We start from the raw sequence: 15,216 nt of genomic DNA, 5'->3' as shown, positions 1-15,216 counted from the left end.
GTGTTCGTCATCATCAGCAGGAAATAGCAAACAAGACAGTGTTGATACTTTGCAAACATTTTAATGATAATTTTTGGAGCATACACATTTGAAAATTGGTTTACTTCAAACTGCAACTTGAGTTAAATAATGTTTATAATATACAAAGAAAATACAAGGGAAAGCACAGCTTGCTTTTTGCTTTGTCTTTTTTTCTTTTTTTAACGTGCTTGCACACAGAACCAGTGTTTCTGTATCTATAGCTTTATTGTAAAATTACACAAATGCACTCGAGGACTTTGATCCTTTAGCAGGGCAATGAACAGTTGAAATCATACTCGCACAGAAACGGAAGCAAAAAAAAAAAGAAAAAAAGAAAAGCATGTGCATGATTGTATGCAGACAGACAGATTAAGTAAAACAAATGAAAGAAAAACCATCCTAATTTTTCAACAACGCAGGCACTAGTAAAACTTAAAACCTGTTAAGGAAATGCCCAAACACTCTATAGTTAGCTCTACAGAAGCAGGTGTGCTTGTGTCCAGGGTCTGACGCTGCAGATGGTGATAACTGGGTCTGAAAAAGATGATCTATGCCAAAATTTACACTGAACTTGGAGTAATGACAGTAAACTCAGTAGGTGAGGAGAGACTACCCTGGCTGCAGCGGCTCAAGCCCTTAAAGCGGTAGAGTGACCTGGGAAAGGCCTTGTGAAGCAGTCAGTAAGTGGAGGAGGAAACCCTAATCGGATTCAGGAGCTAGTGGAACTGCGATGGGACTGTTTTTCCTGTTTATCTGGGTACATGTGAGGTGCTTGGGGAGAAAGGATTTCATCGGGGCACAGCTTTATTATCTGCAACAAAACACAACAGGCTTCACCAGTACGGGAGTTAGTCAATGATTCAGAGAGAGCATGCTCAGTTGAGGTGGAAGCCCTTCTCCATAGTGGCAGCGAGGAGGCGCTCTCTCATGATCTCTTCGGAGGAGTATTCCGGTAACTTCAAGTAGTGCACACATGTGTTAACTGAAGGGTAGCTGGCATCGGTTGCATCAACCTAGAGAAGAAAAGACAACAGCGGGTATGAATTGAGACAGTGTTGTCTCTTCTTAATGTTATCTTAATGGCTGGGTTTTAGCGTCATGGATTTTAGTATGCTTGCGTACCTTCCGGACTACTGTGAGACGTGGATGGAGGTTGGCCAGTCCACCAGGGGGCAGGGTCGAGCACCCTGTGGTGAATTGGAGGAAGGCTTTCCTCTCATCTGAGGACATTCCACACAGCACTCGCACAAAGCGCAAGAAACCAGGACTGCAATACAATCAAATCAAATACAGTCTAAAAAGTCGCCAAGTTACTTAATATATTTTACATTATTTAGAAAGCTAAACATGAAACCTATTATTTCAAAGAAAATATACTACAAAAAAAAAAAAATAATAATTCAATGACCTACCCTCAAGTGTGCCATCATAAATTTTATTATTTATTATTGATATTTTTAAGTTTCCTATCATTTTTGATGCATAATATGCATGGCTAAGGACTTCATTTGGACAGTTTTAAAGGCAATTTTCTCAGTATTTTGATTTATTGCCCTCAGATTAATATCTCGGCCAAATATTGCCCTATCCTAACAATCCATACATCATTGGGAAAGCTTATTTATTCAGCTGTCTTATGTATAAATCTCTGTTTCCAAAAATTTCCCCTTATGACTGGTTTTGTGGTCCAGGGTCACAAATCGAGAAATAACCGTAGTGTCTACCTGTCCCGTGTGTAGCCAAGTTTAGGTTCTGTGTAGTTAACAATGTCTTCAGCGGTCCAGGATGGAGACTGGTTGCCACACAAGATCATCTGCACCTCTTTATGACTAAATGAGCTGAGCTTCTCCATAGGAAACACCTTGTTAAAGCCCTCTGCAGCAAAACAACACAGACTGCAATTAGAACACAAAATCTGATATATTTAGTTATGTATATTTATTTTAGTTTTACATTTCACATTTAGCAACATATTTGTAACTAATAAGAATACTTTTGTAACAAATGTTATCAACTGATATTTTAAAAATGTATATCTCTTGGAGAGCCAAGTTACATGTACAGCCCGAGCATACTGAAAGTAGAAGGCATGAGAGTATTTGAGGCCTGCCAATCCTGTCATACCTCTAAAGGCTTCCATTTGCTTCTGGATTCCTGTGTGCATGCAGAAGTCAAACATGAGCTCTACGTACTCCTCTGCATTTTCCATGCTGACCATCTGATGAGAGGACAGCAGAGTTATTAGCATTCATGTCTTTTTTTCCACACAGAATGACACCAAGGACAGCGTGTTACATAATTACAGGCACTAAGCAAGCAGCGAATTAAAAGTTTTGCCACTTGGCAAACATTTAAACGACCATTCAAAAGCATAGGGTCAGTTTTTTTTTTTTTAAATCTCTTATTCTCACAAGGCTACATTTACTTAAACAAAAATGCACTAAAAATAGTATTATTGTGAAATATTACAGTTTAAAATAACTTTCTATTTTAATACATTTTAAAACCGGTCAATGTTGAAAACTTTTATTCATTTTAATTTGTCAGACCAAAACATCAAAAATCTTACCGACCCAAAACTTTTGGATGGTAGTATAATTTTATCAAAATAATTTTTATCGGGTTTTTGATCAGGAAGTAGTGGTACATAGGGTGATAAGCACTGCTTTACAAATATAGGTACAAACAATTTATTTGCATAACAATAAATACACCATACTAGACTGTGTGTCTGGACAACATGTAACCTACCTCATCCTCTCCATTGGGCTTCAAGTCTACTGATGAAAAGCCATGTACTTTGGATGATGGACAGAACTGGAAATTTAATCTAATACAAATAAAACATTAAATGATTAATGTCTATAAATAAAATACCCTCCAAAAAGCAAGGAAGTAACATCCATGAAAAGTCTCCCAAACTAATCTAACGGTAATTATACAAGTATGGAGTAATATTAATTAACATGCATTTACTAAAAGGTTGGGTTTGGTTTATATTATTTGCTTCTAATTATGGATAATTACCTGTTATTAATCTAGTAAGTATATCCACCTGATTTTTCCCATAAGAGCAGGCGTAGCCATTTGTAAATTTTATGTGTGAGGCTACAGGTGTCTATTTTTAGCTGCACACAACAAATTGTTTTGCTGCTTGATATTGCAATCTGTTGTGTCTTACTATATTAATGTATTATCTTAATTATGAACACAGTGGTTTGTAGTGCAGTTTCATAGTTCACTGCACTTTATTTTTCTCGCCATTTCCTTACAGCTGCTAATGAAGCAGATGTCTCGCACATTTACAAAAAAACGGCTTGCCACCACATTGAAAAATAAGGTGGACGAGACATCAATAACATGGAGACTGTAAAAAAAAAAAATTAATTTTCATTGATTAATATATAAAGTAATATTTATCGCTCACCCTAAATCATCTACACTAAGTGGTGGGCCAGAGCCCATAGGGTTCTTCAGCATGAGATCCTGTAGCCGCGTGTTCTTCTCATCCTCTGACAGACTCTTATTGCCCAGGATCTGTCTGCGCTTCACAGACAGTGCCTTCAGCTCTTTCAGGAACTGTGCTCTGTGAGGATTCACCAGTTCAAAGTCCTCCCAGGTCAAGATGCCGTGATACCAGGCTGGTGGCTTGGGCTTGGGTGGGTCAAGGATGAACTCAGACTTTGAGTCTTCATCAAAGCTACCCACTGAGTAAGTGTCCTGACCCTCCTCGGTGGAAGCTTCGGACTGGATTTCAGAGAAGTGGCAGTCCGACTCGACACGAGTTTGATAAAGTAGCTTGCTCATGTTGCTTTTGATGTCGCCCATACAGAGCAGTTTGAAGAAAGGCTGGGATATGGGCAGATCCACGAGCCGGTTGTCCTGGATGCATTTGGCCAGAAAGATGCCAAGAAACAGGAAAAGCTTGGTGATACGCTCCAGTTCATCACTGTCCTGAGGGAAGGGAGCAGGGAAAAGGCCGCAGGAACGTTGCACATAATAGCCTGGTGGTTTCAAGCCACCACCCAGATCCACCTGATTAAACAACGAATAAGTTCATAAATCATCCAAGTTAAAAACAGTTTGTCATACTTGGGCTAGTGCCTCAAGGTAAAACAGCCAAAGAACTCACTTGACGTGACTCATCATCTGGGAAGTCGTCGTCACATAGCCAGATACCAAGGGACGTCCTCTGGAACTCTGCAGCGACAAGAGCATAGAACTCCAGGGTGGGTCCAAGACCAGTGCCCTCCTCCCCCTGGAACTCCACCTGTGCAAAACAACAATCATTATCAGTCTTCATCAAATAGTTTGAAATAGTTGCTGAAGAGCAGTGGTTTCCCAGCCCAGCAAGCTTACATAAACTCATTTAAATAAATGTAATCATTATTGAAAAAAAAAAAAAAAAACCCATAGAATCAGAAAAACATTGGTTTTGTTTCTATTGGTTTTACAGCTGCACCACAAATAAGGCAATAGACGGCTGAAAGTGCATCCTATTTGTTTTCTTTATTTTACAAAGGCACAGTTTTGTTCTTATTGTGAATAGGGTTGCCCTCGACTAAAGATTTTTGTTGTCGACTTGTAAATGTTTATTTGAAGCGATCAGTCGACTAATCACGTTTATATTAATAAACCATGTAATTCAAAATAATGAGCCTTTAATTGCCTATAGCCTATCAGTGCTTAAGTGCACACATAAAGCTTGCCACAGCGCACAGCAGAAGTAATTATTATGAATGCTTTAGACAAAAAAAAAAAACACCCCGCAGGAAGACTGCCTTAACATTATTATAATTCATTGATAAGCGTTTTCTGTTTTTAGGCAGCAAAGTCAACAATACCACAGTTTCACATGAATTACAATTTAAAAACATCTGTTTTCCAATGAATTGGTTCATTTCAAAGATTATACAATTTTTTTATTGATATATTTTTCATGTGTGTGAAGTTATTGTAAGGGCATACACAAAATCAGACCATTCTCAGATTCGAAAGCTTTATTACTCTTATCTTGTATGAGCAGCGTAATAAATGGAGTATTTTAAGTTAAATGGAAATAATCGCACCGTTGCCTACAAGTTGACTTATGCGCTGAGCACACTACTGTTCAGCTTCCACACTGAAACAAACACTTCAATAACACTGCTGCAACTTACATGTCACATTTAAAGTCGATGATCGAAATGAATGTCCTGACTGATGTACTGTGATTACCACATAGACGAGCTGGTAATGATCTGTCTATCACGGACATGGATTTTTTTTTTTTCCTACGATTAAGCGACTAACAAAATTTTTAGCAACTTATTCTCTTCTGGTCAACTAATGGCTAGTCGACTATTAGTGGGCAGCCTTAATTGTGAGCAGGGCTTGTTCCTGCATTCCTCTGCATTATTAAAGTTACAAAACCATTTTGGTAGAAGAAATACCAGTTAATAATGTTATTTTTTTTTAAACTATTTGTAACAACAACAACAATCATAATAAAACTACAGTGTTTTCTTTATCAGGGTATATACAGAACTTAAGTTGAATTTAATACCTTTTACTACCTTCGAAATATTTTTTAATACCAGCGCGACTTCAAGCAACTGTAGTGGCGTAAATTAAATATATTTCCAAATGGAATAACATTGCATCACAATGTAACGAGGTCATTATAACTTAACATCAACACTGGACTCAAAAACTGCCCACAGAGATAAGAATATAAATAAAGACAAAAGAGGAAGGAGACATCTTCATAGATCATTACTCTGTAGCCTCTTTCTCATAGTAATACCAGTAAATTGCCGTAAAATTACCGGAACGACTTTACCGGTAAATTAAAAAATGCGCTGTTCACACAGTCAATGACATTTTGTCTTTTTTCCGGAAAAGCACCATTCATACATCCATTCCAAAATACCGGTAAATTCTTTGACGTCATTAACCTCTAAACAGCTGTGCTTGTATTTTTATACATGGAGGGTACGTGTTCAGTATTTCTGTTGATGGTTTAATTTTTGTTTCAAACTTTAGTATTCATGCAACTGCTTTTGTTATGGAGACATCGTAATAGACGACTGGTTTAAATAATTATACTCACCATTAATTAAACACCCGATGCTGTCGGGAGCTGACCAATTTATTGAAAATCGGCTTGAAAGGATTAATAGCACAATGAAGTTGCAATTGTAAATTGCAGTCTGTAAGACGTGCGACATTGCAGAAAAGGTGCGCTCACAAATGTAGACTATGCTGATGCAAATTCATATCAAATAGTCTGTCAGCGCAGATAAACAGTTCTGCGTTCAAATTGAGTTCAAAAGATGTCGCAAAGCACCGGAAAAAGTAATTACCATTAATGTGGCAGAGGGAAATAGTAAAAATATATTTGAATTATTTACTAATAAACTAGTGTTTTCTGAGTCTGTGTGCAAAGGATGAAGTTGCCTGACTCATCATCTCCTCATTAGACGTGCCTTCTATACGGATTATAATTGTATTGAGATTTTGTTTGTTTGTTTTTATTAAAATTCGTTAAGTAGTAATTTAAGTTTTCTATAGATATATTTATCATGTCTGTGAGGCATGTATTCGTTAAGTTTCGGTTTATTTTTGTATGCTCTCCTGTTCAAGACGAGACGGCAGAAAGCATGTTTTTTTTTTTTCTTTATTTTATATTTCTTTATTTTATATTATGATCGCGCTGGCACCTATATGTCCCAAAAAAGTGTGCTTTATCTTGCACTCTCCGCACAAAATATTCAATATAGCGCACATGTATCTGGGTTTAACGTTAAAACATTGTTACATGCTTGAACGGTTTTATAGCTTTAGATTTTATTTTAGACAATTCGTGATGATTTGAGAAGGCTAAACCGATTAAACATAGGCTATGTAAACTCTCTCTGCTGTGCTGGCCGCTTTAAAAACAAAACTTATAGGCCTGTTTAATGATCAAAAACTGCTCCAAACATACAATAAAATAAAATCATTTATGTTTGGCTTTATTAGAGCCATGCTAAACCTTCAGATTAAGCATTACAGTAAGTCTATAACACTATGCCCATCACAAGCCATGTCAATGTTAGTCACAATGATGGTACTTGGAAAGCCTAATATTTTCTGAGAGGGTACTTCGTGAAAAGTTTAAGAACCATTGACCTAGATATTGAGTCAATTTGAGAGGTGGAGCAGGACCCCGTGGCCTGCCTGCTTGTGGCCTAGACTGAAGCTATTAATCCTGAATCTGCATACTTAACAGGTAAATTAGTCTACTCCAACCTCTATTTATTAAATAAATTTTCCAATATTATAGCTACGATTACCGATAATCAACAGTATAGGCTAAATAATAAAATGATCACAAATGCGTGAAAATGTTCGAATGCAAACTACTATGCAAGCAAATAGGTCTACCAAACATTAAGCAGTCCCTCCAGGATTTAACTTTTTTTTTGCGATAAAAATTACTGATTTTGCTGCGGCTTTTCTCAATTTGCGGTGATATTTGCGGCATTTCGTCTTGTTTTGCGGTGAAAATATACCACAGACTTTTCTGACTTCGAGAACCACTGTAGGGCTCCAGACTAACGTTTGAGGACACCAGCACTAGTGCCATTAAGTTCTAGAAGGAGGCTCCAGCACCTGACAGTAAAGCACTCACCATAATCGAACATAATTTACATCTCGGAGATGTCTAATGTCTGCATTTACATACGCAAGATGTATTTTTAAGAGGTGCTTGTTCATCTGCAGTACTGTAGTCTCTAAGATGTTTCCTAATTAGAATGCATTAATTTATAATGCATATAATTTAATTTTTAAATTTAATTTTAATTTTAATTAGAATGCATGTAAAACTGCTTCTGAGATGTTTATCAGAGTACACAGTAGATGATTCACAGATCTTTAGCAGACGTCTTACAGACGTAAATATATTACATCTGATCAAATTTACTTTTATTACTGTCATTCATAATGTCTAAATATAATTTAATGAATACAAAAAATATATAGGCTATATTAGGGAGTGGAAATTACCTATAAGTACTTCTCTGCAGCCATCTATTAGTGGTCATTTAATATATTTTTAAATAAGTTTGCTTTCCTACATTATGAAACTTTTAGTTTTATACGTGGGGGAAACCTATTAAGTATGAACAAATATCGTCACATTAAAACTTTCAAATTCCGTAATACTTAAAACTTTGAAGTGCTGGGAAAAGTTGTGTGAAGCATTTAAAAATCACTCAAAAACATTAGACCATTTCTGCCAAAAGTTGTTCCTATGGTTTACTGTTAAATCCATGGTCAATGGTGGAGATTTTGTTTGTTGAACAATGTTTTTTCTGGTTTCCACATCAGTGGTGTTTGTTCTGTGCGAACGAACACATCACATTATATTGCTCTGGTCCTACTCTCAACATATAAATAAATCCACACGAATTTTAGAAGAAACGCCTGCAACTTAACACAAATTGAAAATTCATCTAAAAAGAAATTGAGCTCGAAAATTTAAAACCTCTTCAGATGGCCTCTTCAGTATTACCTTTTAATACTTTTTAATGCCCTTAATTTTGGCTAATTTAATTTACTACCTTTTACAACCCCGCGGACACCTGGTTTACGCGAAAAAAATAAATAAACTGTTAAAAATAGGAAGAGATTGGGTAACATTAGCCTATAACCCGCTGTGCTTAGTCACAGCCAAAAATCATCGTCTAGATTTTGGCCAAAAGGTAGGCTGCTAAACCAAATAGAAAGAAAAAAAAATTTAATAATAATCGATCAACACTTTAAAAGACATTCAAGTATTTTTAAGATATTTAAAAATGTTTGCAGCATTGCTCCAAAGTTTCTCTCATATAGGCTCACGTAGCATTTTATTAGCCCTATTAAATTCAGAAATAATGTAGGCTAAAACAAAATGTTTACAAACATTATAAACAGTTATTAATTTCCCTCTACAACAAATCCTCTAAAGTTAAGGCTATGCATTTAGGCTATAAATATGTCAATCCAAAAACAAATTCATTTAAGGTGAAACTGATGCCTACCTCTCTCATTCGGCATAAATAGAAATGTTTCCATATTCGCGATATATCTGGATGCTATATTATTATTATAGGCTAGGCTTTGTACTTCATCAACGTAAAACATCCTTTACATCGGTTATATCAGCACTGTGAGGTGCTGGTCATGATGAACAACAAATTTTGTACGATGAAGCACTGTAACTTTTTATTTGTTTCTTTAGCTGTATTTTATTTTGATAATGAACAGGCTGCAATGTCACAAAAATATGTTTTTTCTTTCAATTTTTTTAATCATGAATACAATCATAAAAAACATTATGTTGTGGCATTTACCTCCAGTACAGACTTTCTGTCAGCATGTATCTGCATCACACTCTCAGCCCACTCCATCATGCTCTCTCCGCGAGGCACCTTGACACGCTCGTGCTTGAGCCGACCTACACGGAACTCGCCAGGATCATCACGGCGAACCGTTGTGGATGGCCGGGAACGTTCCATAGTGGCTTCTCTTCGGTTTTGGAGCCAGACAATAGCCCTAGAGAGAGATGCAAGTTCTCAAATTACAGTTTCACCGATTATTGTAAAATATTTAATGAAACAAAATGTCTTTCAATACTGCAATCACAGACCTGGAGGCTCCAAATGCAGTGCAGGTAAAATAAAGCTGCCGGGTTTCAAATGGTATGAGGAAAGGACACTTGCTGGTTAACTGTTCACACCAGTCTGGGAGAGCCCCGCTAGCCAGGGCCAGTGGCTCCTACAAGACAAAACAAAACCCCAGAAATCTTTAAGGTCACTTTTGATCAATTTAAAGAAATCTTACTGAATAAAAGTATTAATTTATTTCAAACAAACAACAAAAATCTCTACAATGTATATAACATGCATAATTAACCCATCTAATTACCTCAATCTGCTGCAGGATTTTGGTTGTAATTTTTTTGCTGGTGAATTCCTCAGGTGATGCATTGAACTGCAGCTCTTCCACATCTTAAAGAAATTGGATTTTTAAATGCATAATAATAAAAATAAAAAAATAAAAAATAACAACCTCAAAGACAATGCTGTGTGGATGAACTGAACTCCTTACCTTCCTGTAGGGTGCGGCCGGATGAGGGTTCTCCTCCAATGGTAAAGAGGATGCGCAAGAGCTGCAGTACGTCCTCTACGCTGCAGGCACTCTGTCCTGAGCCCGCCTTGGCCTGAGGTTGCTCGCGTGCAGCACTCAGGATGTCACAACTCTGCGTGGCGGACAACGTCCCTGAACTCAGGCCTGAAGATCTGCAGCCACGCTCACAAAAGTCCTGCAAAACCATATACGTACTGTTAACACAATCTACTCGTAATTTTTTCTCCCAGCCCTTTTATAACAATCACAACAAACCTATAACAACGCAATTACTGCATTCTTACAAAATTATATAGTTTATGGCCAAAGACAACAACAAAAACTTAAAAATCAAACCAAATAGAGAATAAAGTCCACAATGACACCTAACAACTTTCATGGTACAACATTTATACCCATGTAGGCATTAAAATTTACACAAGGACAGCAACAACTGTCTAACAGGTGGCTACACAAGTGACAGTCAAGCAAGAAATAGAAAAATACTTGAAAAACAGAAGGGAAAATAAAGATGGTATGTATAGAAACATATGCACATCTGATGGCATTCTATACCTTGTATGCAGCTATGAGCTGCGAACAATTTCTGTTTTTCCTAACACTTTTATTAGAGCCGGTTAATTTCCAGTGGCGCAGGAAAGTTGAGTCTGCATTCTTCTGCATGTAGGTTATCAAGTCATTCTTTGGTAATTCATCTGTGCCAAGGTACTGTTCCACATGCTCTACAGACCAGCAACCCTACAACAGGAAGAACCAAATGTTGGTCTTTCCTGATTGTAAAGTCTCACGCAATACACATGCATTACGGTAGGTTTAACCACTAGAAAGGCCCATGCATTTAACAATAGATACCACTGGAAGTCATTTCACAATCTCCTAGCTTTAAGGTTAGTGACGGCTGACAGACAGTTTACTGAGGAGGAGAATTTACACATTGGGGACAGCCACAGAAGCCAAGATTTTAATGAGCTGAAGAGAGCGAATGAAAGGAAGATAGACAGAGACAGTGTGGAGCAGAGACGTTAAAAACATGTCATTACCATCTTTCCACTCTCTTTTTCTTTGTCAGAGTCCTTCAACTCCCTGTACATTATCCTACAAACACAAACAAAAACGGTTATTAACAGATGTCCAGCAGAAAACATGACAAAAAGGGAAATTATTTTGATAAAAAAAAAAAAAATATATATATACACACACACACACACACACACACACACACACACACACACACATATATGATAAGACTCACGTATACGTAGGTTCCCAGATGCGTCTAAGCTTGTCGGGTTTAATAGCACCATTGCATGATAGCTGGAGAAGCTTTTGGACATAATAGAAAATGGTAGACTTGTAGTTGTTGAGAGGTAGTTCTACTTCTCGTGTTGTCCCTAGACCTGCTACCTTCAGGATGAGAGCCAAATGGGGTGAAGGTGTGCACTCCACCTCCTCCTGCACCTCTGAGCGAGGTGTACCTGGAAGCACATTAAACATGAATCACAATGGACTGCTGTGTCTGATTCAGCAGCCAACCAGTCTTATTGTTTAGGGTTACTAAAAATATTTTACTCAAAAAAAATAATATAATACTTAAAATATCCCCTTCCTACAGCATCACCAGTACCTGGTTGGGGGATTTCCAGGTCAGTAGTTTGCTGGACGTTAGTCCGGCCTGGTCTAGGATCAAATGCAGGTACTAAAGCAGAAAACTGCCTTTTCAGCACAAAGTCATCATCCCACGTCCTGCGCCGACCCCCTTTGGTTTCATACTCCTCTTCCTCCTTTCAGGCCACCATTGAAAAAGCAAAGTAAAGCTCTCTTACACATAATGCTCAACTGCTTGTAAATGTCAAACACATATTTCACCTAACCATAGACATGCTACACAGAGGAACCATGCTGGTACATGAGAGGAAAAAAATAAATAAAAATAACAGGCACCAAATACATTCCTAACTAATAAATTCACCACTATTCACCAAAAATAAACAACGCAAATTTTCAGATAACCCAGAAAGGAGAACACGAAGAAAACCAAAATTAAAGGATTTCCACTACACTATTATTGAAACTACAACAGGTTTTACCCTATGAATATGAACGTGGTAACCAAGGTTGACCCTGGACCGTACCAGAACTTCCTCATACTCCTGTTCCTCCTGATTGTCATCCTCATTCTCATCATCATCGTCATCTGGCTCTGGCAAGTCCTCCTCGTCATCTAACTCGGCAAGCAATGTATTGGCCCGACAGCTGTCCAAGAAGTCTGAGTGACAGAAAATCAATGAAAATAGTCAGCTTTCATACTGAAAAATATAAATCAAGGAGATGAATTCAGAAAACAAGACTGCAAATTAGATTAGTAATAAGCAAAAACATCAAATTAAAGATTAATCTGCCAAAAAGAATCAGCTAAAACAGGGCATATAATAGAACCACAGAGGATGAGGAAAAGGAGAGTAAATAAGAAATATAATATGGCCTACCATAGAGGGAAAACTCAGCCTCCTGACCTGTGTCACTTTCACTAGATGTAGAGGTCAGGCTGGTCGTCAGCGTGTTACTGAGCAACTGGCCAACGGACAAACCTGTAGTTGCCGTGGCTACATTATTACTGCTGGTAACTATGGAAGTGGACATTGTAACGGTTGAGGTGGTACCAGTGGTTGTAAGGTTAGGAAAGCTCTGAGCACCCATGAGAGGAGAAGCTGCAAACAAAACCCAAAAACTGTGATTAGTCTCCAAAAAGAACAAAATAAGCAGGTAACTGAAAACTGAAAGCTCGCTCTACAAACTAATCATGCTTCAAATGGCAATATTTAAATCAATGCAAAAAGTGTTAATATTCACAAAACAGTTAAATAATCCAGAGCAGGATGTAACTCAAAACTCCTACAACAAAATGGTTGCAGTTACATAAGCATGAAAAGAAAAAGGGCCAAACGAGCTTGCAAATGAAATTTTATTATATTTTAATGCAAATCCTGTCTAAGGCACAGCAAAGAAATGGTTGCAGCTGACAGTAAATACTACTATTCTTACATTTCAGAGTGCAATTCTAACCTAACTAACATTTTTCTGAGAACATCTCCCATATGATTATCGAATATAATAATCCTCCACTTAAGTCACTGATCCAAAACAAAAGGTTAAGATATCTAAACCAGTTGTCCTCAACCAGGCAGCTGGGGCCCACTTGGGGTACTTTAAATAATTTAAAACAAGCATTAAAATAAGTTTTTTTTTGTTTCTTAAATAACCCCCTCATCAACTATTTGCTTTCTCTGAAGAGTCAGGGTTCCCACTATTTAGAAAAAAAAAACTATATATAATGTAGCATAATTTTAAAAGTGTGATTTGTAAATAAATATCTATCTTTGCTGAAATTGAGTCACAAATAAATAAATAAATATATATATAAATCCCTATTCAGACACTTAATTATTTGAATTTTGGCTACTATATTGTACTGTAATTTAACATTTGCTTTAACTAGGAGTGCCCATAGATTAAAACAATTCTGAAAAACAAAACTCAGGCTAGGGGCCTTTGAATATTGTTGTGTACAATAAAGATCTATGGAATCAAAAAGGCTGAGAACCACTGACCTAAACCTGGTATTGGCTGTTAGAAAAATGGGCAGCCAAAAAGTACTCACTGGCAGTGCTCATTACATTGCGTCCCAGCGTGTTTGTGTTGTTGTCACTGCTGCTTCGGCTCAGGTTCATGTTGTTGGTGGCGTTGGTGCGAGACATGTTGGGCGCTCTGCGAACAAATGACTCCATCAGGCTGGCCTCTCGAGAGGACAAGTTGGGGACGCTGGCACTGGAGCTCATAGGCGCTCCAGCTGCCAAAAGTGAACTAACAGAGAGCCGCGCACTGGTGGCGGAGCACAAGGGCCTCTGGGAGGCAGCGTCCTTGTTAGATGACTCGGAAACAGAGCTGACGTCCGGCGAGCTCACACTCACGATTCCCATAGAGATGGCCGTCGACTCGGCCGACTGTCTTGAAGTGCCATCGGGTGCTGGTGTTTTACGATCGCCACTTTCACTTCCCGTGTCTGCAGTTAGAGTGCTGGTGCTGGAGGCGGAGCCTGCTTCAGCTGTGGAAAGCACAACTATCGGTTCTTGGCCCTCCGCCCCCAGGGGCCCTCCGACGATGCCTATTCCCTGCTCCAACAGGCTCTCGACTCTGCGCTCCACTCGGGTGGAGCTGAGGCTTATATCACTGCTGCTGGCCACGCTACACACCGAACTGCTACTACCCTTGCGGCTAGAGGAACTGGCCCCCGCTATGGAGGATGAGCCACCCTTGTCTGGACAGTTATTTTTCACCAGGCTGCTCCAGGACTGCGGCGTTCCTGCAACAGTGGATGAGACAGGTTTGGGTGATGGCGCTGACTCAGGGTCGTACCCTGGCGCAAGCTTGAGGTCAAACTTCCCTTCGGCACCCATACGATATGAGTTTGAGCCACCGGCATCCCAGGTGACATCAATCCAGCCTGGAAAGTGGGGGAGGGAGGGGGAATATGAACGGGTGAGACCCAGCAAGAGAGCAGAGAAAGACAGCAGCAAGTCAAAGACAACAGCTTTTGCTCGACACTGGACCAGAAATAAACAAACCAAAATCATTGGATGAGGTCAAATTGATTTTAATATCTCTGCAAAACCTCTCCAGGTCATTTTCAAAACACTGACAATCATCTAAGACGAAACCCAAATCACTCTAGTCCAGGTGAAGCAGTGAGGTAGAAACATGAAGCACAGAAAATGACAAATAAAAAAGCAGTAGAATTTTGCAAATGCCAAGCTACAAAGCCACTTAAGAAAAAGAACAGAAGAATCATTTTGGTCAGTGTCAAATACACTTGCAATGGAGTTCATTCGGAGCTTGCAAATTGTGACATCAACATGCACATGGCTTGACTGATGGAGACAGGTTAAAAAGGTTGGTTTTACACACTGAAACATTGCTGCCCAAAGAATCAATAACAACAGAGTGGATGCTTACGAGAACACGAGTAGGACATCAAAAATGTTA

General features: G+C 38.4%; 1 protein-coding gene across 7 annotated transcripts in view; it reads right to left on the bottom strand.

Moving 5' to 3' along the window:
* Positions 1–41: 41 nt before the first annotated feature.
* hectd1 (HECT domain containing 1) overlaps positions 42–15,216 on the bottom strand; it is a 36,723-nt gene continuing 21,548 nt past the window's right edge. Inside the window, exons 25-42 of one of the 7 annotated variants that reach the window (XM_059520461.1) lie at positions 13,835–14,677; positions 12,663–12,884; positions 12,264–12,442; positions 11,801–11,957; positions 11,429–11,651; positions 11,217–11,271; positions 10,732–10,914; positions 10,138–10,351; positions 9,955–10,037; positions 9,677–9,804; positions 9,381–9,582; positions 4,154–4,291; positions 3,449–4,056; positions 2,773–2,851; positions 2,146–2,239; positions 1,746–1,896; positions 1,144–1,288; positions 42–1,034 (exon numbers count right to left, since the gene is read on the bottom strand). In XM_059520461.1, the coding sequence (XP_059376444.1) occupies positions 897–1,034; positions 1,144–1,288; positions 1,746–1,896; positions 2,146–2,239; positions 2,773–2,851; positions 3,449–4,056; positions 4,154–4,291; positions 9,381–9,582; positions 9,677–9,804; positions 9,955–10,037; positions 10,138–10,351; positions 10,732–10,914; positions 11,217–11,271; positions 11,429–11,651; positions 11,801–11,957; positions 12,264–12,442; positions 12,663–12,884; positions 13,835–14,677 (3,842 nt within the window). In that variant the 3' untranslated portion in view covers positions 42–896. The remainder of the gene's footprint in view (positions 1,035–1,143; positions 1,289–1,745; positions 1,897–2,145; positions 2,240–2,772; positions 2,852–3,448; positions 4,057–4,153; positions 4,292–9,380; positions 9,583–9,676; positions 9,805–9,954; positions 10,038–10,137; positions 10,352–10,731; positions 10,915–11,216; positions 11,272–11,428; positions 11,652–11,800; positions 11,958–12,263; positions 12,443–12,662; positions 12,885–13,834; positions 14,678–15,216) is intronic. The other 6 variants (XM_059520463.1, XM_059520462.1, XM_059520465.1 and 3 more) reach the window with 6 other exon arrangements.

Source organism: Carassius carassius, chromosome 32 (genome assembly GCF_963082965.1).
Source record: "Carassius carassius chromosome 32, fCarCar2.1, whole genome shotgun sequence".
In the NCBI taxonomy this organism is placed as follows: domain Eukaryota; kingdom Metazoa; phylum Chordata; class Actinopteri; order Cypriniformes; family Cyprinidae; genus Carassius; species Carassius carassius.
Note: the sequence above shows the minus strand (reverse complement) of the source record. Positions and strands in the feature narration are given on the sequence as shown.